Source organism: Schistocerca nitens, unplaced genomic scaffold (genome assembly GCF_023898315.1).
Source record: "Schistocerca nitens isolate TAMUIC-IGC-003100 unplaced genomic scaffold, iqSchNite1.1 HiC_scaffold_375, whole genome shotgun sequence".
NCBI lineage: Eukaryota > Metazoa > Arthropoda > Insecta > Orthoptera > Acrididae > Schistocerca > Schistocerca nitens.
In genome coordinates, this window is record NW_026045909.1 from 7,805,905 (window position 1) to 7,833,401 (window position 27,497).

Below are 27,497 nucleotides of genomic sequence, written 5' to 3' on the forward strand. Positions count from 1 at the left end.
TTTGCATGGCACTATCACAGCACAGGCCTACATTGATGTTTTAAGCATCTTCTTGCTTCTCACAGTTGAAGAGCAATTCGGGGATGGCGATTGCATTGATCGAGCATCTTTTTATAATGCACGGCCTGTGGCGGAGTGGTTACGCAACAACAACCACCCTGCAATGTACTGGCCTGCACAGCGTCCTGACCTGAATCCTATAAAACACCTTTGAGATATTTTGGAATACTGACTTCATACCAGGCCTCACCGACCGACATCGATACCTCTCCTCAGTGCAGCACTCCACAACGAATGGGCTGCCATTCCCCAAGAAACCTTCCACCACCTGATTGAATGTATGACTGTGAGAGTAGCAACCTGTCATCAAGGCCAACACCATACTGAATTCCAGCATTACGGATGGATGGCGGCACAAACTTTTAAGTCATTTTCAGCCAAGTGTCTGGATACTTTTAATCACACAGTGTATGTCTGTCCTTGTCCTTTTATGTTTCCATCTCGCTTTCACCTTTATATCCTACTTCTCTCACCGACAACACAGCAGTAAGACATGTGATTAAAAACAATGTTGCTTACCTTTCCTCTCTTTCTTCATCTCCCAGTACCTACTGAAACCTACATATTTCTGAATCTGCTTAGTATATTCATCTCTTGGTCTCCCTCTAAGATTTTTACCCTTCACGCTGCACTCCAATACTAAATTGGTGATCCCTTGATGCCTCAGTACATGTCCTACCAACCGATCTCTTCTTCTAGTGAAGTTGTGCCAGAAATCTCTCTTCTCCCCAATTCTATTCAATACCTCATTAGTTATGTGATCTACCCATCCAGTCTTCAGCATTCTTCTGTAACACCACATTTCGAAAGCTTCTATTCTCTTCTTGTCCAAACTATTTATCGTCCATGTTTCACTTCCATACATGGCTACACTTCATACAAATATTTTCAGAAACAATTTCCAAACACTTACATCTATACTCGATGTTAACAAATTTCTCTTCTTCAGAAACGCTTTCCTTGCCATTGCCATTCTACATTTTATATCCTCTCTACTTCGACCATCATCAGTTATTTTGCTCCCAAAATAGCAAACCTCCTTTACTACTTTAAGTGGGTCATTTCCTAATCTAATTCCCTCAGCATCACCCGACTTAATTCGACTACATTCCATTATCTTTGTTTTGCTTTTGTTGATGTTCATCTTATATCCTCCTTTCAAGCACTGTCCATTCGGATCAACTGCTCTTCCAAGTCCTTTGCCGTCTCTGACAGAATTACAATGTCATCGGCGAATCTCGAAGTTTTTATTTCTTCTCCATGGATTTTAATACCTACTCCAAAATTTGCTTTTGTTTCCTTTACTGTTTGCTCAATATACAGATTGAATAACATCGGGGAGAGGCTACAACCCTGTCTCACTCTCTTCCCAACCAGTGCTTCCCTTTCATGTCCATTGACTCTTATAACTGCCATCTGGTTTCTGTACCAATTGTAAATAGCCTTTCGCTCCCTGTATTTTACCCCTGCCACCATCAGAATTTGAAAGAGAGTATTCCAGTCAACATTGTCAAAAGCTTTCTCTAAGTCCACAAATGCTAGAAATGTAGGTTTGCCTTTCCTTAATCTATTTTCTAAGATAAGTCGTAGGGTCAGTATTGCCTCACGTGTTCGAACATTTCTACGGAATCCAAACTGATCTACCCCGAGGTCGGCTTCTAACAGTTTTTCCATTCGTCTGTAAAGAATTCGTGTTAGTATTTTGCAGCTGTGGCTTATTAGACTGATAGTTCGGTAATTTTCACATCTGTCAACACCTGCTTTCTTTGGGATTGGAATTATTATATTCTTCTTCAAGTCTGGGGGTATTTCGCCTGTCTCATACATCTTGCATCCCAGATATGCTCAATAATGTTCATGCCTGGGGAGTTAGTGGCCAGTGGAAGTGTATAAACTCAGAAGAGTGTTCCTGGAGCCAATCTGTAACAATTCTGGACATGTAGGGTGTCTCATTGTCCTGCTGCAATTGCTGAAGTCCATCAGAGGGCACAATGGACATGAATGGATGTAGGTGATCAGAGAGGATGCTTATGTTTGTGTCACCCGTAAGAGTCATATGTTGACAAACCAGGGATCCCATATCATTCCAACTGCACATGCCCCACACCATTACAGAGCCTCCACCAGCTTGAACAGTCCCCTACTGACATGCTGGGTCCATGGATTCATGAGGTTGTCTCCATACCCATACATGTACATCCGCTTGATACAATTTGACACAAGGCAACACGTTTCCAGTCATCAACAGTCCAATGTCAGTGTTGATGGGCCCAGGCAAGGCATAAAGCTTGTGTTGTGCAGTCATCAAGGGTACACGAGTGGGCCTTCGGCTCCGAAAGCCCATATCGATGATGTTTCATTGGATGGTTTGGACGCTGACACTTGTTGATGGGCCAGCACTGAAATTTGCAGCAATTTGCTGAAGGGTTTCACTTCTGTCACGCTGAACGATTCTCTTCAGTCTTTGTTGGTCCAGTTCTTGCAGTATCTTTTTCTGGCCGCAGCTATCTTGCAGATTTTATGTTTTACCAGATTCCTGATATCCACAGAACACTCATGAAATGGTCGTATGGGAAAATCCCCACTTCATCTCTATCTCGGAGATGCTATGTCCCATTGCCCATGCGCAGACTATAACATCACGTTCAAATTCACATAAATCTTGATAACCTGCCATTGTAGCAGCAGTAACAGATCTAACAACTGCGCCAGACAGTTGTCTTACATAGGCATTGCCAACGGCAGTACTGTCTTATGCCTGTTTACATATGTCTGTATTTGAATACGCATGGCTGTATCAGTTCTTTGGTGCTTCAGTATATATAGTCATATGTTAGTTATAGTGAGTTTGCTGTGTACAGTCATGAGGAAGTGGACAAAAGACAGAACTATGAATTTTACAAATGCAATCCATCTGCATTGGAGCTGTGGGAGGTTGAATTTAATTGACACAAAGATCACAACGTGACAAAACATTTGGGAAACTATTGCTGATGAGCTCAGGATCATGCTTGATGCAGCATACAAAAAATTTCCAAGTATTTGAACCTGTGCCAAACACAAGGCACAAAAGTTGAATAGGAAGAGGGAAAATGCATCCACATGGTTTGCACTTGGTGCCATGAGCTTTGCACTATCCCAAGACATACCCGAGGCAGGAATTAACAGTATAAACAGTGGTGTGTCCTGGTGAATAAAAATAAAATAAAAATTTTACTCTTATTTCAAACTTCATTTAATGAATTGATTCAGTCCTTCTACCAAAGCACTGCATACTTCTTGTACATGGGGCATATTTATGAATACTGAACTTTAAAAGCAGCTACATTAAACTTGTGTATGAATCACTAGAAGCTAAAAATCGAAGGGTGATCACGAGCCAGGTTGTTACTGGTCTACTATCTCTCCTGTCGCTATTGGTTTTAGCAATTCTTGGACTAATTGCTTGTACCAGATATTCAAAACTTGTCTTTCAACTTTAGGATCAGTTTTTCTGAAGCATTTCGTTTACTGTACTTAAAGAAAAAAGGAAACATCCACTGGAGTGATGTTTACAGTGCTCATGGCGTGAATGAAAAAATATAACACTTTTATAATAAAGTGCTTACCTTATTTGAACACAGTTTTACCCAAAACCAACCAAGGTTACAGCAAAGTCTACAAAGAAGCCATGGATTACTCAAGGAATAGAGGTATCTTGTAAAACAAAAAGAAAACTATACCTGTCAATCCGAAACAGTTCCGACGTTGATGCTATAGCACATTACAAGAAATACTGCAAAATATTAAAGACTGAAATACGGACATCAAAGCAAATATATTACAAGGAAAAGATAGTCATATCAGATAACAAAATAAAGACAATATGGGATATAGTGAAGGAGAAGACCAGTAGAACCAGACATGAAGAGGGGCAAATAGCGTTAAAGAGTAAATGATACATTGGTGACAGATGTGTATAGTGTTGCAGAACTTTTTAACAAACATTTTATAACTTTTACAGAAAGGATGGGATTGTCAGGTTCTGTAGATGCTGCCAGGAGATACCTCAGACCAGACATTTCAAGTAATTTCCGTAATATGAATATGACCCTCACTACCCCAGCAGAATTAATGTCCATCAAAAAATCTTTAAAATCAAAAACATCTAGTGGGTATGATGAAATAGCAACAAAGTTAATTAAATAATGTGATTCTGAGTTAAGTAACATATTAAGCTATCTGTGTAACCAGTCGTTTATCAGTGGAATATGTCCTGAATGGTTGAAATATGCTGAATTCAAGCCACTGTTTAAGAAGGGAGATAAAGAAATAACATCAAATTTCCATCCAATTTCACTTTTGCCAGACATACGATGACAAGTAGATAGAAGAAGTGGACAGTGTTAAATTATTGGGATTACAGCTTGATAATAAATTCAACTGGGAAAAGCACACCACAGAACTGCTGAAGCGTCTAAACAAATCTCTATTTGCAATGTGAATTTTGTCAGACACAGGGGATATAAAAATTAAAAAGCTGGCATACTACGCTTACTTTCACTCCATAATGTCATATGTGATCATTTTTTGGGGCAATTCATCAAGCCAAGCTAAAGTTTTCCAGTCACAAAAATGTGCAATAAGAGTTATATGTGGTGTGAACTCAAGAACATCCTGCAGAGGCCTGTTTAGGGAACTGGGAATACTAACTACTGATTCCCAATCACTGTTCCACTGCCCACCATGCTTGTTTTTACAGCTGGTAAACAGTGACAGTGGTAACTCAAAATATAGTGTTTGACAGTGATGAAGATGAGGAAAAAGAAAACCTGTAAGTGGTTGGTGTGGAAACCATAAAATAACAGCTCACTGAAGATGCTCCAACTGCAGTGAAACATGTTTGGGTTAAAAAACAAAATTGTGTTTTGCTTAAGGTGGACCCTATCCCAAAACATACAGATTCCCAATATATTTAAATAAGAATAATTCTCACAAGGATTTAAAATCAGTTACTCTTGTACAAAAAGATGTGCATTATTCAGGAAAAACACATTTTCGATGACTTGCAAGTGAAATTCAGTTTAAGAGAAACCTAAAAGATTTATTGGTGGCCAACTCCTACTCCTTCGATGAATTTCTCGAGTGTGTGTGTGTGTGTGTGTGTGTGTGTGTGTGTGTGTGTGTGTGTGTGTGTGTAAGTACAATCTAAATTATGCACCATTTCAGTGCAGTAACGTGTTCTTTGTAAATAAGTATTGTAGTAATTCTATTATATGTTAATTACCTTATTAAAAAAAAAAAGTCTTAAATTCAGTGCATTAATGCGATGTTAGTAATGAGTGTTTGTAAAATGATTCTTTCATATAGTGTTCATTAAAAAAATAATGATGATTCCACTTGGGACCTGTGGAAGGTACATTAGCTTATTTGTTTCAGTTGTAAATATTCGTCATGTATTATTGATTGTTCTACATCCTGGGAGACCTCTTCACTACGGGTCAATTGGAAAGAAAGTAAATCTTATCTAATCACAAAGCTCAGTCCCTCTTGTCCTTTGTAACTTGATTCCTTGGGTGATGCAAAAACAGAAGAACCACACTCACTTCCAACAGCTCGCGCTAATCCATTCTGCGGCAAAAACATGGCACCTAGTAAACACTTCTGACCCACAAACACTGCCACGTGAAAGTGGTCAGTAATGTTGTAGTACATGTGACAACAATTCGTGTGACTGCTAAGTTGCTTAAAAGTCTCTCAGGCATGCAGCCAGATTGACTGATAATTGTAGTACAAATTTTTGGTGGCGTAACATGCCATCATCAAGTTACTACTGCTAGCCGACATCCTGGACCAGAGGGTGCGATATATATACCATTTGTCGCCCCCTTCCACTGCCCCGTGTATGGACCACGCGATGTAACAGAACGACAGATAGAGGTGTGAAAATATTGGTCTGTGAGAGTTTTCTTCCAATAGACACTGTGTCCCAGTGTTCGTCCAGTTTTCTCCGAAAGAGAACATCCAAGAATGCTAGCTGACAATTTTGCTACACCTTCATGGTGAACTGAACTTGGTTGTGGACAGAGTTCAGGTGTTGCAAGGGAACTTCTTCATTTTTCCCATGAGGCCAAATGATGAATGTATCGCCAACATATCTGTAAAAGACTATTGCTTTTAATGGTGCAGAGTCTAGTGCCTTGTGTTCAACGTCTTCCATGTACATACCAGCCACTACAGATGACAGAGGTCTACCTATAGGCACACCTTCAGTCTGCTCATAGTAATGTCAACCAGAAAGAAAATATGTGGAGGTGAGCACAAAATTGAAAAGTTTAGTGAATGAGGGCCCAAATTTCTTTTCAATAAGTTCCAGCGACTCATCGAGGTGAACTCCAGTGAAAAGCGACGTCAAAGCTGACCACGAGATCTAAACTGGCTCATCCGAGTTCTTTAAGTGGTGTTCATATCTTCCAACAACCAGACTCTAAAGTAATGTCAACTGTTTTGCATTCCTACTGGTCTCAGGGTGTGCCCTCTTTGTTTACCTTAGTAAACTCTTAGAGCTTAAGTGGTGTGGCAGCACTTGTGAAGTTTCTTTGCTCTCTCTCTATTCTGTAGAAGTACTTTGTAGAGATTCTTTGCCCTATATCTGGAATTGGCATTCTTGCTCATCCCCATTACCTTCGAGTGGGTTGAATGTTCATCCTGTTCAGAAACAGGAAGGGCACAATGAAATGCATCTATGGAACAGTCTTCAAAATTCAACTGACTACCACAAAACAGCCAAAACAAGAGACTAGGTGAACCATCATGAATCTTAGAGGAAAACCACTGATGACACTTCATGTTCTGTCCTTGAGAATGGCTTAGACTCTGCCCCAAGCAGCACTACCTGTTGCGGAAGCCATCAGTGGAGTAGAAGAAGTTGCCTCCACTCTACCAGTGGACATGGTGGAAGAAATATGACAAAATGCTTTGTTAGTTGCGAGTCTGTTGGTAAATGTGAACACTACTTCAGAACTCTGCTCAGTTTGGGGAATGTATACAGAAGCCCAGATTCCCAGACAGTAAAAGATGACCTGGGACTCTGGAAATAAGGAGTGTATTATGTACCATGGGAGTGTGGGAATGATTCTGTTGGATAAACCACTCACACAGTTAAAGAAAAGTGCACAGAACAAAAACAGCACGCTGACTTCCAGTAGCCCACAAAATCAGCAACTGCTGAATATTGCCTTGAAACAAATCACAAAATGGAATACTAAGCTGCAAAATACTACCACGAATTCTTTACAGACGAATGGAGAAACTGGTAGAAGCCGACCTCGGGGAAGATCAGTTTGGATTCCGTAGAAATGTTGGAACACGTGAGGCAATACTGACCCTACGACTTATCTTAGAAAATAGATTAAGGAAAGGCAAACTACTTTTCTAGCATTTGTAGACTTAGAGAAAGCTTTTGACAATGTTGACTGAAATACTCTCTTTCAAATTCTGAAGGTGGCAGGGGTAAAATACAGGGAGCAAAAGGCTATTTACAATTTTTACAGAAAGCAGATGGCAGTTATAAGAGTCAAGGGGTATGAAAGGGAAGCAATGGTTGGGATGGGAGTGAGACAGGGTTGTAGCCTATCCTTGATGTTATTCAATGTGTATATTGAGCAAGCAATAAAGGAAACAAAAGAAAAGTTCGGAGTAGGTATTAAAAGCCATGGAGAAGAAATAAAAACTTTGAGGTTCGCTGATGACATTGTAATTCTGTCAGAGACAGCAAAGGACCTGGAAGAGCAGTTGAGCGGAATGGACAGTGTCTTGAAAGGAGGGTATAAGATGAACATCAACAAAAGCAAAATGAGGATAATGGAATGTAGTCAAATTAAGTCGGGTGATGCTGAGGGAATTAGATTACAAAATGAGACAATTAAAGTAGTAACGGAGTTTTGCTATTTGGGGAGCAGTATAACTGATGATGGTCAAAGTAGAGAGGATATAAAATGTAGACTGGCAATGGCAAGGAAAGCGTTTCTGAAGAAGAAAAATTTGTTAACATAAAGTATAGATTTAAATGCCAGGAAGTAGTTTCTGAAAGTATTTGTATGGAATGTAGCCATATATGGAAGTGAAACGTGGACGATAAATAGTTTAGACAAGAAGAGCATAGAAGCTTTGGAGATAGGGTGCTACAGAAGAATGCTGAAGATTAGATGGGTAGATCACATAACTAATGAGGAGGTATTGAATAGAATTGGGGAGAAGAGGAGCTTGTGGCACAACTTGACTAGAAGAAGGGATCAGTTGGTGGGACATGTTCTGACGCATCAAGGGATCACCAATTTAGTATTGGAGGGCACCGTGGAGGGTAAAAATCGTAGAGGGAGACCAAGAGATGAATACACTGAACAGATTCATAAGGATGTAGGCTGCAGTATGTATTGGGAGATGAAGAAGCTTGCACAGGATAGAGTAGCATGGAGTGCTGCATCAAACCAGTCTCATGACTGAAGACCACAACAACAACAACAAAGATACAAAATTCTGCACAACACATCCCACTATTGGGACTGTAAATACAAGATTGCTATCGAAATCCAGCTACATGAAAACCTCATTAACAAGGACAATGGATTTCAATTTAGTCAAGTGTGGGCTCTTGCACTGAAAATTTTTCAAATGCAGTGGATACATAACACTGAGTGTGACAAAGGCTGAGTGCAGACTGAGGACCATCATTTGCCTCCCAAACACAAGCTACCCCCACCAACACAGCCAGCACGTCATGCCGTCCATACACAGGGTCAATGGAGGGGGGAGACAACTGGCATATATATGGCATCCACTGGCCAGCATGTCTGTCAGAAGCTGTAAACTGATGATGATGGCATGTTACATAGTTGTTCTATGACGATCAATAAATCTGACTGCATACTAAAAAAGACTTTCAAGCGTCATCGGCAATACGCAATTTTTATGGCCCATTCAAACATATCTTTAGTAATTCACAACATGCACATCTCCCTCGCTCACTGAGCACTCCTCAATTTTTGAATGATTTTTCACACTAATGCTTCAATTTTTCACATTATACTATGCCTCACTGCTTCAAGTCAAAACTGGTAATACGCACTTCCCTTTTCACACATTGTAATATTCATTTTGGAAATTATTCTGTGTAACAATTCACCCACTCCTTTTCTTTAACTGTCCAATATACAAAAACCCTTAAATTGGTTCCATGTCATTATAAATTTGTACAATACATGTGTATAACATACATTACTTTAGTCTTCTTATAATTGCATTTCAAACCTACTGTCAGGCTTTTTCTGTTAGCAAAACTGAGGTGGTTCAAATATATGTTCCATTATTACATATTCCTTCATCTTCACTGTTTAATGAACTGGAAACTTCCTCCAGTAGGACTGCCGAGACTATACTTCGATTATAATTTTTCTGTGACTGACAGACTGTAGTGGCATGGAACACATGCAAGGTGCAGACAGCCATGCTTCGCAAGGTGCTGCTTGAGAAAGAACTAGATTGGATGGCGGCTGCTCACTACCACTCTACTTGCTGAAATGTCGATCACAAAGTAATTTTAAATGGAGTATAATTATAGGGATTTGAAATCTTCCTGCTCGACTCCTATTTAATACTAAATTTCCCCATCTTGACAAGAATAAGGGAAACTGTATCACCAGTGCATATTCTTCTGTACTCAAACAGATTGTTTCTCAAGGTTCATTTAAATAGATTTGTTGAAGCAGAGTCACACATTTTCTCAAAATCTATTACTCACGAAGTTTTAATTTATACTCTTTGTTCCATTCTGAAATTTCATTCTTGAGTTAAACTATTCACTAAACCAAATCCACATTTAAATCTCGCTTGCTCCTTTCTCTCATTAAAATCAAATCTTTTGCTACGCAGTCAATAAGGGTTTTATTGAATGTTGTGTATATTACAACAGGCAGTTGATACGTCATAGTCCTTAACGTCTTGCCTGTTACCAACTTGTGAAAGATAACAGTTGAGAAGAGCACAGTTCCAGGACTGGGCAGCTGTCTTCTTCTGCATTTATTTTAGAATAGTTTTGTTAATCTAAACTGCACAACTCTTCCTGCAATTCTTCTGACAAGTGTTATACCTTTCCTTCAAGAGACTGTCATAGACATTGTATTTCCTCACATTGTACAAAAACATAGGTAATTCCTTTGATATGTTTTTTACATAATTCAAACATTTCTTGAGGTGTTATTACATGATTGTCATCAGTCCCCTACAGACTTGCTTTTGTGACAGCTCGCTTTGATGTACCCCCGACACCATCACAAGCGTTCTTCCCATGGCATGAAGTGAAAAAGTGCCACTCTACATCAAACCCAAAATCTTCTTTATGAAAGGAGAAGTTAATAATTTTTTGTTTTGTTTTTATATTGACTTGCTGCCCCATCTGAAAAGTAAATCTGTTTTTTTATGGAAGGGTGGTGCTGTTTAATGTAGTTTGTTAATTTTGGTTGAAAAATGTGCACTGCTGTAGTGTTGTGTTCAAGATAATCACTTATGACATAAAAGCTGTGGCTCATTAGTTTATCTTTATCTTTATAATAGAATACAAATGGATGAACTGCGGCCTGTTTGTTTACCCAGTGGTGCCCTTATACTTCATCTTGAACAACAAAGGAATAATTTTCCGAAAAGTCAGCAAGAACTAAGCATTCATCAGCTGCCAAGGTTTGCTTTTTGTCTTTCAAAAATTTACTTTGAGCTTTTGCAATAAAATGTTGCATTTTCAGATTTTCAATTTGTATTTTATATTGTCAGGCATCAAATCATCTTTGAATTCTTCAAACATGTCAAAATTGTAAGGCTTGTTTGCCTAGACAATCTTCACATTTTCCCTTGATCATACAATTGTAACTGTCAATATTGCATACCGTAACTTCCAAAAGGTCTTTATAGTCAAATCTATGATTGGCCCCATGTATCATCAACTTTACGTTCTGATGATACAAACAAACAAACACAAACACTATGGGTGCCAGATGCCCCTGCAACAATACACCATCTTGGTCTCAACTCGCAAAACTTTGATCTTCCTATTTTAATGTCAGGATTTTCTTTTTTAAATTCAGTGAATATTTCATTTAAATTACACAGTATTAACCTTTTTTGTCTTTGTTTCTGTGAAAGAAAATGGTTCTAAGATTCAAAGTCTTTTTTGCCAGACATCAAACTGCTGTCACTGCCATCGTCATAATACTTAATTACTTTATTGATTGTGTTATCATCTACCAAATTAGATGCACTTCTTTACTAATTGCCTGTTAACTTAACAAGACGTTCTGATACATTAATTTAATTACTAACTTTTGCACAACTCCAAGAATTCGACAGTAAACTGATAATTTTATCCTTTTCGTTTGACGTACGGCATTTAGTTTTTCTATCAAATCATCATATTCGGTTGGTGAAGTTTTAGAACTTTCATCTGTTTTACTAAAAATTTTATTTTGAAATGAGACTTCGAAATTCTTTTTGACTTTAGCTGCCACTTTCTCAATGTTTGTATTCAAGACACTTAGTCTTTTATCTTGACTTGGTTCTCTAATTATACTAGCAGGTGATGTACCCAGGATTTCATAAGCTGTATCTACCTTTTTAATGGTTGCTGATAAGTCACAAAATTCTGTATCTGAGGTTTCACTACCCTTTCTCTTGTGAATTACAAATATCTTAGAATAACACGTTGGACAATGATTTTCCTGGTATGAGATTGACAAGGCTTTTATTTTTAGAATAATGATCAAATGTTATTTCACGCAAACATTTTGTTATAGGTTTCTTATGTTTCTCAACCCCCACGGATCTTGTCGTTGGTGGGGAGGCTTGCGTGCCTCAGCTATACAGATAGCCGTACCGTAGGTGCAACCACAATGGAGGGGTATCTGCTGAGAAGCCAGACAAACGTGTGGTTCCTGAAGAGGGGCAGCAGCCTTTTCAGCAGTTGCAGGGGTAACAGTCTGGATGATTGACTGATCTGGCCTTGTAACACTAACCAAAACGGCCTTGCTGTGCTGGTACTGCGAATGGCTGAAAGCAAGGGTAAACTACAGCCGTAATTTTTCCTGAGGGCATGCAGCTTCCCTGTATGGTTAAATGATGATGGCGTCCTCTTGGGTAAAATATTCCAGAGGTAAAATAGTCCCCCCATTCGGATCTCCAGGCAGGGACTACTCGAGAGGATGTCGTTATCAGGAGAAAGAAAACCGGCATTCTACATATCAGAGCATGGAATGTCAGATACCTTAATCGGGCAGGTAGGTTAGAAAATTTAAGAAGGGAAATGGATAGGTTAAAGTTAGATATAGTGGTAATTAGTGAAGTTCGGTGGTAGGAGGAACAAGACTTTTGGTCAGGAGAATACAGGGTTATAAATACAAAATCAAATCGAGTTATGCAGGAGTCGGTTAAATAATGAATAAAAAAAATAGGCGTGCGGGTAAGCTACTACAAACAGCATAGTGAATGCATTATTGTGGCCAAGATAGACACGAAGCCCACACCTACTACAGTAGTACAAGTTTATATGCCAACTAGCTCTGCAGATGACGAAGATATTGATGAAATGTATGATTACATAAAAGAAACTATTCAGAAAGTGAAGAGATATTAAAACTGAAGGAACTGCAAAAAGGTGGGAATTTGAGGAGATAAGACCTTGGTAAACTGACTAAACCAGAGGTTGTACAGAGTTTCAGGGAGAGCATAAGGTAACAATTGACAGAAATGGGGGACAGAAATACAGTAGAAGAAGAATGGGTAGCTTTGAGGGATGAAGCAGTGAAGGCAGCAGAGGATCCAGTAGGTAAAAAGACGAGGGCTAGTAGAAATCCTTGGGTAACAGAAGAAATATTGAATTTAATGGTGAAAGGAGAAAATATAAAAATGCAGTAAATGAAGCAGGCAAAAAGGAATAGAAACATCTCAAAAATGAGATCGACAAGAAGTGCAAAATGACAAAGCAGGGATGGCTAGAGGACAAATGTAAGGATGTAGAGGCTTATCTCACTAGGGGTAAGATAGATACTGCCTTAAAAAAAAAAAAAAAAAAAATGGAGAAAAGAGAACCACTTGTATGAATATCAAGAGCTCAGATGGAAACCCAGTTCTAAGCGAAGAGGGGAAAGCAGAAAGGAGTATATAGAGAGACTATACAAGGGCAATGTACCTCAGGACAATATTATGGAAATGGAAGAGGATGTAGATGAAGATGAAATGGGAGATATGATACTGCATGAAGAGTTTGACAGAGCACTGAAAGACCTAAGTCGAAACAAGGCCCCGGGAGTAGACAACATTCCATTAGAACTACTGACAGCCTTGGGAGAGCCAGTCCTGACAAAACTCGACCATCTGGTGAGCAAAATGTACGAGACAGGCAAAATACCCTCAGACTTCTAGAAGAATATAATAATTCCAATCCCAAAGAAAGCAGGTGTTGACAGATGTGAAAATAACCAAACTATCAGTTTAATAAGTCACAGCTGCAAAATTCTTTACAGACGAATGGAAAAACTGGTAGAAGCCAACCTAGGGGAAGATCAATTTGGATTCCGTAGAAATGTTGGAACATGCGAGGCAATACTGACCCTACAACTTATCTTAGAAGATAGATTGAGGAAAGGCAAACCCACGTTTCTAGAATTTGTAGACTTAGAGAAAGCTTTTGACAATGTTGCCTGGAATACTCTCTTTCAAATTCTGAAGGTGGCAGGGGTAAAATACAGGGAGCGAAAGGCTATGCACAATTAGTACAGATACCAGAAGGCAGCTATAAGAGTCGATGCACATGAAAGGGAAGCAGTGGTCGAGAAGAGAGTGAGACAGGGTTGTAGCCTATCCTTGATGTTATTCAATCTGTGTATTGAGCAAGCAGTAAAGGAAACAAAAGAAAAATTCAGAGTAGGTATTAAAATCCATGGAGAAGAAATAAAAACTTTGAGGTCCGCCGATGACATTCTAATTCTGTCAGAGACAGCAAAGGACTTGGAAGAGCAGTTGAACCGAATGGACAATGTCTTGAAAGGAAGATATAAGATTAACATCAACAAAATCAAAATGAACATAATGGAATGTAGTCAAATTTATATAAGTCGGGCGATGCTGAGGGAATTAGATTAGGAAATGAGACACTTAAAGTAGTAAAGGAGTTTTGCTATTTGGGGAGCAAAATAACAGATGATGGTCAAAGTAGAGAGGATATAAAATGTAGACTGGCAATGGCAAGGAAAGTGTTTCTGAAGAAGAGAAATTTGTTAACATCAAGTATTGATATAAGTGTCAGGAAGTCGTTTCTGAAAGTATTTGTATGGAGTGTAGCCATGTATGGAAGTGAAAATTGGACGATAAATAGTTTAGACAAGAAGAGAATAGAAGCTTTCGAAATGTGGTGCTACAGAAGAATGCTGAAAATTAGGTGGGTAGATCACATAACTAATAAGGAGGAATTGAATAGAATTGGAGAGAAGAGAAATTTATGGCACAACTTGACTAGAAGAAGGGATCGGTTGGTAGGGCATATTCTGAGGCATCAAGGGATCACCAATTTAGTATTGGAGGGCAGCGTGGAGGGTAAAAATTGTGGAGGGTAAAAATGGTAGAGGGTAGGGTAAAAATGGTAGAGGGTAGGGTAAAAATGGTAGAGGGTAGGGTAAAAATGGTAGAGGGTAGGGTAAAAATGGTAGAGGGAGATCAAGAGATGAATACACTAGGCAGTTTCAGAAGGATGTAGATTGCAGTAGGTACTGGGAGATGACAACACTTGTACAGGATACAGTAGCATGGAGAGCCGCATCAAACCCGTATGGACTGAAGACCACCACCACCACCACCACCACCACCACCACAACAACAACAACAACAACAACAACAGCAAGTTTCTCAAAATGGTTCATGCAAGACTCACCAAAAAGGCAATGAAATTTTTTAAAGTATTTCATTTCATGGTACTTGCATGTTGATTTGACCTCTGGGTCGACTCTGAACTAAAACAACACTTTTTCTTCTTAACTGTAATCTTCGATTAAAGTCATGTCTTTAGGATACACTCCATAAACACTTATGACATGCTTCATTAACAGTAACATCAACAAAACACTGAGTCCCCATTTCTCAACTGCACATGCGCAGTTCAAGAACTTCTAGATAAATAATTGTGAGTAGAAAATTGTTGGTGTAAGAGGGAAGAGAACAGTCAGACTTGTATAGGCTTGTAGATGCAACTGTTAGCCTGCCGAAACAATTACCATAGCACTGTTTAGACAAATAATCATTAGCTAGTGTAATGTGGTGTGTTACATTATGCAATTGGTATACTTAATTTAATTGGTCTACTAGGTATCGCAGATGTTAAAAAACTTATTTTTGACTCTTGTTTGTAATCTTTTTCCATAACTTCCAACTGAATCTCAAAGTTGAAATTTATACTGAAAGTTGATATCATAAAGGTCTATAATTTGTGAAATTTTCAGATTTTTATCTGCTCCCCAACAAAGATATTGTAGGCCACAAAATGGAAAAAATTAAAAAATCCATTTTTAAAATAATGTATTCTATAAAAAGTAACTATACTATACAGTGTAATAGCAGAAAAAATAATAAAGCTTAGAAATTACTCTTTCTTTGGAAAACTACTGTTCATAAATTTGAGTTTTTTTTTCTCTGGCTGATAACTTGGAACTATTAAAAATATATTACAGAATACATTCAGCTAAGTGATAATGATGTTAATTTGTAGCCCAGAATGTGTTGAACTAAATGCATTTTATCATAAAGGCATGGGACAATCCACTACTGTATAACTGTAAAAATGTAGGTGCTTGCAAATACGAAAAAATGCATACGGCCTGGACAAATCTGGCCGCCATTTCAAAATAATAAACAATAAATTTTTTAAAAAATATTTTTGTTACTACTAAACATTGGGGAATTTACCCAGCAAATACCGTATTTACTCGAATCTAAGCCGCACTTTTTTTCCGGTTTTTGTAATCCAAAAAACCGCCTGCAGCTTAGAATCGAGTGCAAACTAAGTGGAAGTTCTGAAAAATGTTGGTAGGTGCCGCCATAACTAACTTCTGCCGTTAAATATATGTAGCGCTACACAGGCATGTTTTGCAGGCACAATGATAAATACTGGCGCCAAAACCTCTGCGCCAGTAAAAAAAAAAAAGTGGAAGACGAGCTTTTTTTCTCCGCCCCGAGTTTCGACCACTGCATTGCCATACATTATCCAACGAAGTAAATACAAATTCCGTATTGTTCATCTTCAAACGTAGCAGCATTTCAATGCACTACGAAAATCCGACTGGCAAGACTGTTTGGGATGTTTGGCAATATGGCCAACTCTACGTTCTGAATTTTTTCCTACCTGTGAGAAGAGATGGTTGCTAATAGGAACTTTTTGAATTGTGAATCACACGCAGTATTCTCTTCACCATAAGAATAATACGAATATAAACATTTTGCCATGTATTCTTTCGTGGTTGCTGCTAAACACTCATTATCAGAATGTGACAAACAATGCATGACACAGTACAATAATGCATCTTCAGCTTAGAGTGACGTAAATACCTATAACAAAAAGAACAGCATGTATTAGATCAAAGAAAAAAAAGCAAACAATTCAAACCAGACAAAGCACGTGAAAAAGGAAGGGTACCCGTATAAATATGACGGAGCGCTTGACGCATAGCAATGGCTACCTGGTGAAGCTTAACTGCTAAGCTTACGACTCGAACCAAACTACTGTAGCTGCATCGTCATTCATTCAACCTAAATTGTGTCTCGTATTACAATGGACCAACTTTGTTTTGATTTGGATGTGCGGCCTAAAACTTTTCTCTCCCCTTGAATTTCGAGTCTCAAATTTCAGGTGCGGCTCAGATTTGGGAAATTTTTTTTCCTTGATTCCGAGTCTCATTTTTCATGTGCGGCTTAGATTCGAGTGTGGCTTAGATTCGAGTAAATACGGTATAAAATTTTTCTGAGATGGTCAAGCAAGTGCTGGACCACTTGGTATGGATTGACCCAATAGTTTAACTGTTTGCTAAAATTAAAATTTGCTTTCAGACCTCAGCAAGACTTAGTGTCTTTTCGCTTTCTTTTCCTTGGGTGACAAATGTTAGGATTGAGTACAACAGAAAAGAAGACTGAATGAGAAAATTACAGTACCGAATGAATGGCACCAAAATATTGTCAATTAAGACTTTATACTGTGTAAAACAATAGAGCATAGTCTTTCTTAAGCATTTAAGAAAAACAAGCAACAGATTTTTATACAGATTTATTACAATATTCAATAAGATGAAGTCCCTGTTTACCAAAGCCTTCAATAAGTCTCTATTTAGTACACAGTACACTAAAGTAGAAAATTCTGTGTCAAATTCCATAAGCAAGTAACTTCTGAAATCCAGCAGCTGTTTCAATTCCTGAACCACATACAGAGAATTGCACTATAACAAGAAAATTGTAAGGCACATTAGGCAGCATATATTTGCATACATCAGTTAATCACAAATATCTTATACCTACTACCACTGCAAGGATTAAATATGGCCAATGAAATGGATTATTAAATTTGCTTCAACTCCTGACATACAACGAAATGATCTCTGTATGTAATCTCATTTACATTTAAAAACAATCATACTATACTGTTGACAAGCATGACATCCCTCCGTTCTTTGTCAATTGTGTCAGGACTGCAGCAGTGGAATCATGCACATGAGCCACAAGTTAATTATCTTATGAGGGAAAGACTCCAGGGACATTATGAGACATTAAATCAAGGGTATTCTCCTCCCCAATTACTCCTAAATGATAAATACCAGTACCTCGATTTACAGAAATCATCATTAAACTAGATGCCTGCCAATGAAATTCCTAACTCAAAACTGCTGGTGACAGTATAACCAAAGGAGTATGACAAACAGTATCTGCTTAACATAATGAGGAAGTAGATTTTTGCTTTTGCTCTGTTTTCTATCTTAAATGTAGTCTATTTAAGTCTAACAGAATGTTCTGGGGTCAGTGATTTTCTCCACTCAGGGACTGAAATATTAATTTAATCCACTGGTTTCTTGTTTCAGAATGTTCAGTTTATAGATCCCTAAAGATGTGGGATACACAGTGTAGGAGCAAAGTGTCATTTAATTGTAATGCAGAACGTAAGATATAGTTTTTAACAAATGGCTCCCTTATGTTAATCTTCTAAATATTTCTTTCCACAGATCTGAAGGTTCTCCTTCATAGGGAGATCTACTGGTAAACATGGTCTTATGGTGTCTGCACTTGGTGCATTTTGTGCTGATGATTGTAACAACCTGTGTGACAAACAATAGCAACCAAGTATGATGGATTGAAAGTCAGTTGTCAGTAGCCAATCAGAATACTCATTTGGAATTTTCCCTGGTTCATAAATGAAGTTGGCTAGTATTTTGTTCTACTACATTAGAATTTTATCACACTGTCAAGAAATATGATAAACAAGTAGGTTACTGCGATGAACAATATCCCAGGCTACACCAGACATCAATCTATTGTGAAAATCTTATTTTTGTGCTGAGATTCATTGCCTTCACCAACTAACAAATAACTTGTCACTTGTCACTTTTCAAAATAACCCAGTCCTCTGGATACATTATAAGTCAATTTGTCAGTTTCTTCCATTCGCATTCATTGGCTTCGCCAACTCATATCAAATTGCCACATGCAAACCTAACCTAGGCCTTGGGGTTAGTTACAGACCAGTCTGCAGGACGTTAATTTTTTCCATTTACCAAATAAATATGAAAATCCGTAACCTGCATTATGATTCATAATAACCAGAGTTCTCTCCATATTGAAAACAAATTTAATTCAATTCTTATTTCCTGCCAAAAGAAATCATTAGATTCAGGGAGTGTCAGGCTATCATATCCTATCACCCAACTGCCTACAACCCATATCAACAATTTGCCAACATCAACATGCAACACAACAGGAACTGACACTATAACTGCACTAACCTGATTTACCTAATACACAATGAATGAATGAGTCATTCTTCACCTTTAAGTCATGCATATTTTCAGTATTTCCAAGACATACAAAAAAGGAACATAAATTTCCCAATTATGACATATTTAAGTTTACAATAAATTACCTTGTCAACAACTGCTGCCTTCTTTTGTGCATATGATCCCCACAGAAGAAAAACAATATTGTTATGATTACTGCTGAGGTATTTAATAACAGCATCTGTTAATTGCTCCCATCCTTGATCCTTGTGGGAATTTGCATTGTTGCAACGAACTGTGAGGACAGCATTAAGTAATAAAACCCCTAGAGCAAGAAAGTAAAAATAAAATAAAACAAAAAAATTGGGAAACATGACTCTCAGTAAAAATATTCACAGCTATAGAGAAACAAATATAAACTTCCTCAGCAGTAATAATTTTGATGTCACTGCACAAATTTTAAGCGTACAACTAATGAAACAGATTGAAAAGGGGAAGGATGAAATTAGAGAGATCCCGTTATTGTGCAATAGCGAACCTATGAAGAAATAGCTACCTTATGGGAATACAAAGACACAATGTGGGCTAGACCCCTACAGTGTTAAATACTAACTTACTAAGTTGATGATGTATTGGTTTACAAAATAAGTGAACAACATAACAAATAAAGAAAGTCAAACCAACCTTGGAGAGCCCAGCCACAGAGATTTCCATGCACAGGTGCCTTGAAGCCTGGTATGTCAGTTTCCAGCTCCTTATACATGTTCAACAGACTGCAAGAGATATTTGAATTTATTGCTTTCATTAATACTGTCAGAAGAATCACATGAAATGTATAAGCTTTATAGAAATTCTAGGGAGGAAAGAATAAACAAAAACAAAGAAAGGCAACCACTCACCTGCTGATAATGTAAGCATCTTACATGCAAACTTAACAGCACAGAAAATTTAAACTATTTTTTGAGAGTGCTACTCTTCTACTTCAGTTTAAGTAAAGCATATACTTTTCCACACATAGACATGTAAATTTTACATCGCATACCAACAATGACTGTTTATGAGCAACTGCCCACACAGACAAGTGCCAAGGTAGAAGGAAGGAGTGTGCCAAAGCATAGGAGAGGATATGGGTTATGGCAAACAAAGCATCAAAGCATGTAGATCATGTAACATGCAATGACATGAGGGGTTGAAGTGGGAGGGAAGGAGGGAAAGGGGGAGGGGGGGCAAGACAAACGAGTGCTGTTTGCTGCTGTTAACAATAAATATTATAATATTCTTTCTTCATATTTGATACCTTTCAATTTTCAAGAAATGGGTTATCAAACATCTAGTTTTTGCCTGGGGCTCTTAAAGATATTAGTAGAAGGAACATGTGCATTCTACACAGGTTCTGCTACACAATTGGAGTATATACTTTGGTTAAAATAACATTGTGATTGAAAATTCTGCGTGCCAAGCGGCACGGGGCTAGGTGTCAGCGAATCACAGTTCCACATTGGGTTCCATATGCTCACTGTGTTACCAGTTTTGCAGGCACAAGCAGAAATGCCAAATGCCTTGCTGGGAAGGGCAGGTTACAAGTGGGGGAGGGGGGGAGCGGGGGCAGGTGAGGCAGGCTACACGTCATACTCATAGAACTACACCTACACCAACATTAGTACTCTGCCAGCCACCTGACTGTGGCAGAAGGTACTTCTGGTACCACTAACTTATCCCCCGTTGAGCATATTCCACTCGCGAATGGCACCTGGGAACAATGGCTGTCAGTAAACCTTAGTTATTAGCTCTAATTTCTCAAAATTTTTCATCACGGTTATCTTGTGAGATGTATGTGGGGGGAAGTAATTTTCAATTGCATGAGCACGTGGCTTCATTGGTATGAGTTGGCACCTCCACTCTCCACAACACATGTGTAAATCATAAATGTACTTTAAGGAAAGTATAGGCATATTTACAATTGCTTCCATGTTTTCATGTTGGCACCTCAACACTCAACTCTAAGACTGATCTGACCGGTCACACATGATGACACTAATGGAGCTACATTATTCGATTTCTATACATTTCGATTACAAGCTTGAATTTGTTAGGACTTGGCATTCCCACTACCCAGTAGAAAGATACACGTTTCATTTGTGATCAAGATTTCTTATCATTTAGAAATAATTTTCTTTGGGTGATTTTAAGCTGGTGTCAAAGATAGGCTACCCAAAAGCCAAGGTTTTTGAAGTTATAAACACGCAATGTGGCTGTTTGCAAGTTTTGTGGAACAATGTGTCACTTATTATTAGACTTTAAGAGAATGTAAGTGATGTTTTTATAGATGTTTTTAATTACCCAATGTGAGAACAGCATATAGAAAACATGCTACATAGTAATTAATTTATTAATCTCTCACATTCCAACCAAATCCAAACATCAGCATGTACAATTTATTCGAAATATTCACAGCCAGCGACTTGTGGCCAATAGCTTTAAATATACAAAAATATAAGGTAATATAATAGAGGGAAACATTCCATGTGGGAAAAATATATCTAAAGATGATGTGACTTACCAAACTAAAGTGCTGGCAGGTCGATAGACACAAAAACAAACACAAACATACACACAAAATTCAAGCTTTCGCAACAAACTGTTGCCTCATCAGGAAACAGGGAAGGAGAGGGAAAGACGAAAGGATGTGGGTTTTAAGGGAGAGGGTAAGGAGTCATTCCAATCCCGGGAGCGGAAAGACTTACCTTAGGGGGAAAATATAAGGTAATGCAGATGATATCCTTATATAATGCCAACCCCCCCCCCCCCCCCGCCATGAACTATGGACCTTGCTGTTGGAGGGAAGGCTTGCGTGCCTCAGTGATACAGACAGCTGTACCGTAGGTGCAACCACAACAGAGGGGTATCTGTTGAGAGGCCAGACAAATGTGTGGTTCCTGAAGTCGGGCAGCAGCCTTTTCAGTAGTTGCAGGGGGCAACAGTCTGGACGATTGACTGATCTGGCCTTATAACACTAATTAAAACGGCCTTGCTGTGCTGGTACTGCAAATGGCTGAAAGCAAGGGGAAACTACAGCCGTAATTTTTCCCAAGGGGGTCATTCCATGTCAATTCAAACAATTTGAGAAAATGTTCCAGTTGATAGTCTCAGATCTGGCTGAAATTTAGCATACCAAAGCTACCAAGTGTGGAACACTCATGTACAAAATTTTAAGTTCCCCTGCCAATTGGTTCCAGAATTATGGCTTGTGAAAGAAGGTGGCATGACCCGGAAATTGCAACCCACATCTGGCAATCTATCTTCAGACCCAACTTCAGGTCTTAATAACTTTGGAACTATTCCACACAGTCCAGTGAAATTTTTACAACCCAGTAACATCCACTTAGAGAACACACTATGAATCAAAACACCAACAACATTTCTGAGGGAAAATAAAAAATTCCAAACTGTGATTAAAAAAATGTACATTTAAAGGTAGATATTGTAGGTGCCCTCTATGCCAAACATAATTCACTCAAAAAGGGTATAAATTTTTTTGTAATAAGCTTAATGTGGCCAAAACACACACAGAACTCATCTTGCCTATATCAGTCACACAGAGTTACATGCACACGAAAATACAAAAATTTGACAATTTTCCTGAAAAACATGGATTTTCTAAGTGTGGTAGCACAAAAGGGACAAGTGATATCCAAACCAAATTTCTAACACTGCATAAGTAGACCATAATATAATATGTGGCAAAATTTCAACTTGTTATTGCAAGGCATTTGTGTACAATAAAAGTTGACAGAGATGTATTTGGTTACGTTTCTTTTAACCCAATGTAGCAAGTAATAGTTATGATGCACACAGCTTGTTTCAGATAAAGCTGCAGCAATTGTTGGGAACCATTAGGCAACAGTTAAACAATGGTAGTTTTCAGGGACAGAATGATTCATTGTCAGGCAGGAACAACAAAGGAAACAAGCAACAATTACAGGTTACTCATGTTTTTAAGATTCTAGTTCAGACTGGTCAGTACTGTTTTGGAAAGTCAGTATGGAAGCACAAGAGTGTACTAGTGATGCTTTTGTTCAAACAAGTTGCAGTATTGGTAGAACACAAGCATCTGAATGTCATAAAACAAACATATGGAACAAAATGTGGCATTCGCTTTGACTGTATGATCTGGATGAATCGGACCAAGATTTGTTGCTATGGAGATGCGGGTTACACCCTGTGGGCACAAGAAGTACAGTTCCAGGAAACTTTAGTGGTTGTTATCATCATATGAAAGCGTTTCTGCATAAGTATTCTTTCCTACAAAGAAGTTGTTTTGATCCATTTCAGATTCATAAGAAGACAGTGAAGTGTAGCCTCTGAGAGGACAGTGAAATGTAGCCTCTGAGAAATTGATATAAAATCAGTATTGAAAGTGAATCAGTGCATGCGACTTAACACGAAAACAGGACAAAAGTTATGTTCCAGGTGTGTTACACTGCTAAAAAATGAAGAATACTCTGATAATTTACATGACAGTGACGAAGAGTATCAGCCACCTAATACCACAGCAGATCAGCAATTAAATACTCCAGTGACTGCGCTTGGTTTGTCTCCCATGAAGATACACAAAGTTGGGAGAAGGACAGGCCCAGCTATGGTAGAAGAAAACTACAAGAAGCTCAAATGGAATTAAAACACAAAATAGATGACACACTAATGGTGGGCGAGGAAGAATTATCTGCTCCACAGGAACAGAAATCATGCCAGAAATGCTCTGATTTGGACAAAATTGTGCATGATTTGAAAGAAAAATGTGCCATATCCACATGCCAGGAAAAAAAAGAAGCTATTCTTACCCTTGCACCTTCCAGCTGGTCTACTGACTACACTGCAAAGGAATTCCATGTTTCTACATATATGGTAAAGCAAGCTAGGAAAATAAAAGCAACCCAAGGAGTGCTTCCACAACTTCAGCAGGCTCAGGGTAAGCAATTGAGTTCAGAAATAAAGGTGCTAGTGTCAGAGTTTTATGAAAATAATGACTACAGCCAAATAATGCCAGGAAAAAAAAAGGACTATGTAACGGTGAAAATGGGAAATGTACATGTACAGATGCTAAAAAGACTGTTGCAGGCAACATATCAGAACTATATGTAGAATTCCAGGAAAAGTATACCAATACCAAAGTAGGTTTATCATCTTTTTCAATCTTCGGCCAAAATGGGTTGTGCCTGTAACCGCAAGGGGAACACACAATGTTTGTGTATGTAAGACCCATCAAAATGCTTAGCTGATGTTTGCTGCTATAAAGGATTCTGGTCTGCATTACAAAGGTGCAATGAAGCTGCTAGTGTGACACATCAGTTCCTACCAGTGCATGATAGGTGTGAAAAGTGTCCTGGTAAGGCAAATCTTGCAGAACACATGAATAACAAACTGTAAGGTGAACTCCTTGTGGATAACAATGAACTTGTTTCTTATAAACAATGGACACACATGGATCGCAGAAGTCTTGAAACAAAGCAAAGTACAGTGGAAGATTTTGTTGAAATATGTTGTCAAAAAATGGACAAACTGACCACACACAGTTTCACAGAAACAGCACAACCGGCTTATCTCCAGTTTTGTAAGGATAATTTGAAACAAGATGAAATTACAGTAATACTAGACTTTTCTGAAAATTATGCATTTATAGTTCAAGATGCCATCCAAGGATATCATTAGGACAGTCAAGCAACTCTCCAGCCATTTGCGATTTACTATAGAGGTGAATCAGGTGATGTGTCTGTCATGAACCTGTGCATTTTTAGTGACTGTTTAATTCATGATGCCATTGCAGCTCATGCCCACATTTGCACTGTCATGGCATATGTGAAAAACAAACTGCCTCACATACATTTTGCGAAATACTTCAGTGATGGGGCAGCTAGTCAGTACAAAATCTGTAAAAATCTCAAAAATGTATGCATGCATTACCATGATTTTCATATTCATGCAGAATGGATTTTTTTTTGCAACAAGTCATGGTAAAAATGTATGTGATGGTATTAGTGCTACCATTAAGCGCATGGCATCATGAGCTAGTCTGCAGCACCCTACAGAAGGTCACATTCTAACACCTCTTCAATTATTTACCTGGGAACAGAAAAGTATCTCTGTCATACAATCATTCTATGTTTCAAAAGATGAGGTGAAATCAGTCGAAGGGTTGCTAAAAAGCAGACTAGAACACATTAAAACTGTTGCAGGCACAAGGAGCCACCATCACTTCTCTCCAGCGGACTCTGACAATGTGCAGATGAGCAGACTGTCCAGTTATAACTATAGGTTCATGCACAACATGTGTCTTAACAGCGAGTCTGACTCAGGATTCAGAAGCAAAAGCACCAACATACATCCAGGTTGCTATGTTATTGCTGTTTATGATGACAAATGGTACTTAGGATGTGTTGCAGAGTGCTGTGAAGCAGAAGGTGATGTATTTGTGAACTTCATGGCACCAGCAAGATCAGCCACTTTTGGCAGACAGGTGTTGGATTCCTTTTGAACATATTCTTATGACAGTGTCAGGAAGAAAGTATAATTTGCCACTCAATGTACAGAGTACAGTAGCTAAAATGTGGGAGAACATCTGTTCAAAGCACAATCGACTGGTTTTTAGCAGTTAAGGTGCAGTAAACATTAATGATAGGTTGTGTAAATCTGTCTATATGTTGTTGCTCAGTGATTAAACAGTTGTGGGAGAGGATAAGAAGAGGCAGAAGAGTTTATGATATGTTTTTACAAAATTGTGTTGTGGAACAATGGCCACATCACCAAATACATCTGTAAACTTCCATTGTACACAAACGTCTTGTGCAATAACATGCTGACATTTTGAGATATATATCATTATGGTCTACTTATGCAGTGTGTGAAATTTGGCTTGGATACCACTTGTCGCTTTTGTGCAACCACTCTTCGAAAATCCATGTTTTTCAGGTAATTTTTCAAATTTTTGTATTTTTGTGTGCATGTAACTCAGTTTTTGTGACTGATATGGGCATGATGAGTTCTGTGTGTGTTTAGGCCACATTAAGCTTACCACAGAAAAAAAAAAATATACCCTTTTTGAATGAATTATATTCGGCATAGAGGGCACCTACAATATGTACATTTTAACATATTACATTTTTTTAATCACATTTTGGAATTTTTTACTTCACTCAGAAATATGTTGGTGTTTTGATTCATGGCATGTGTTCTCTAAATAGATGTTACTGGGTTGTAAAAATTTCACTGGACTGTGTGGAATAGTTCCAAAGTTATCAAGACCTGAAGTTGGGTCTGAAGATAGATTGCCAGATGCGAGTTGCAATTTCCGGGTCACGCCACCTTCTTTCACAAGTCATAATTCTGGAACTGGCAGGGGAAACTAATACTTTGCACACGAGTGTTCTACATATGGTAGAATTAGTGTACTGAATTTCAGTCAAATCTGGGACTATGAGCTGGAGCCCCTGGTTGAACTCGCACAGAATGACCCAAGGGCATGCAGCTTTACTGTATGGTTAAATGATGGCGTCCTCTTGGGTAAAATATTCCGGAGGTAAAATAGTCCCCCATTTGGATCTCCGGGTGGGGACGACGTTGTTATCAGGAGAAAGAAAACTGGCGTTCTACGGATCGGAGTGTGGAATGTCAGATCCCTTAATTGGGCAGGTAGGTTAGAAAATTTAAAAAGGGAAATGGATAGGTTAAAGTTAGATATAGTAGGAATTAGTGAAGTTTGGTGGCAGGAGGAACAATGTGGTATCGATAGCTACGATGCCACAACGTAGGTGCGCTCTGCTAGCTTGGCACTACAACAGACACTGACGACAGCTCACTAGCCGGGACGGGAGAGCTCTACGAGCTCCGCTCCAGATTCTGCCCATTTGATCAAGAGCAAATGGCTGGGACACTTCACTTCAGCTTCGCTTCATATACTTCGCTCTACTTACGACGGGTTTAAGGCTTGCTCTTCATTACAAAGTTATGTATGCCCTGTATATATTCAAGCACCAGTAAACCACTTTTACTTTCTTGCAGTATCGACTTGTATTACCCGTTCCTGCTCCTACTCACTTCCTTCATTCTGCCAACCTTTCAGTTTTCAGGAGCAGACCCACGGGCCGCCTTCCAGGTGGGATACACAAAGAACAAGACTTCTGGTCAGGTGAATATGGGGTTATAAATACAAAATCAAATAGGGGTAATGCAGGAGTAGGTTTAATAATGAATAGGAAAATAGGAATGTGGGTAAGCTACTACAAACAGCATAGTGAACACATTATTGTGGCCAAGATAGATACCAAACCCACACCCACCACAGTAGTACAAGTTTGTACGCCAACCAGCTCCACAGATGACAAAGAGATTGATGAAATGTAT

General features: G+C 38.6%; 1 protein-coding gene across 1 annotated transcript in view; it reads right to left on the bottom strand.

Moving 5' to 3' along the window:
• LOC126229548 (uracil-DNA glycosylase-like) overlaps positions 1–27,497 on the bottom strand; it is a 44,310-nt gene that overhangs the window by 6,117 nt on the left and 10,696 nt on the right. Inside the window, exons 4-5 of the mRNA XM_049942312.1 lie at positions 19,785–19,873; positions 19,247–19,425 (exon numbers count right to left, since the gene is read on the bottom strand). Coding sequence (XP_049798269.1) covers positions 19,247–19,425; positions 19,785–19,873 — 268 coding nt within the window. The remainder of the gene's footprint in view (positions 1–19,246; positions 19,426–19,784; positions 19,874–27,497) is intronic.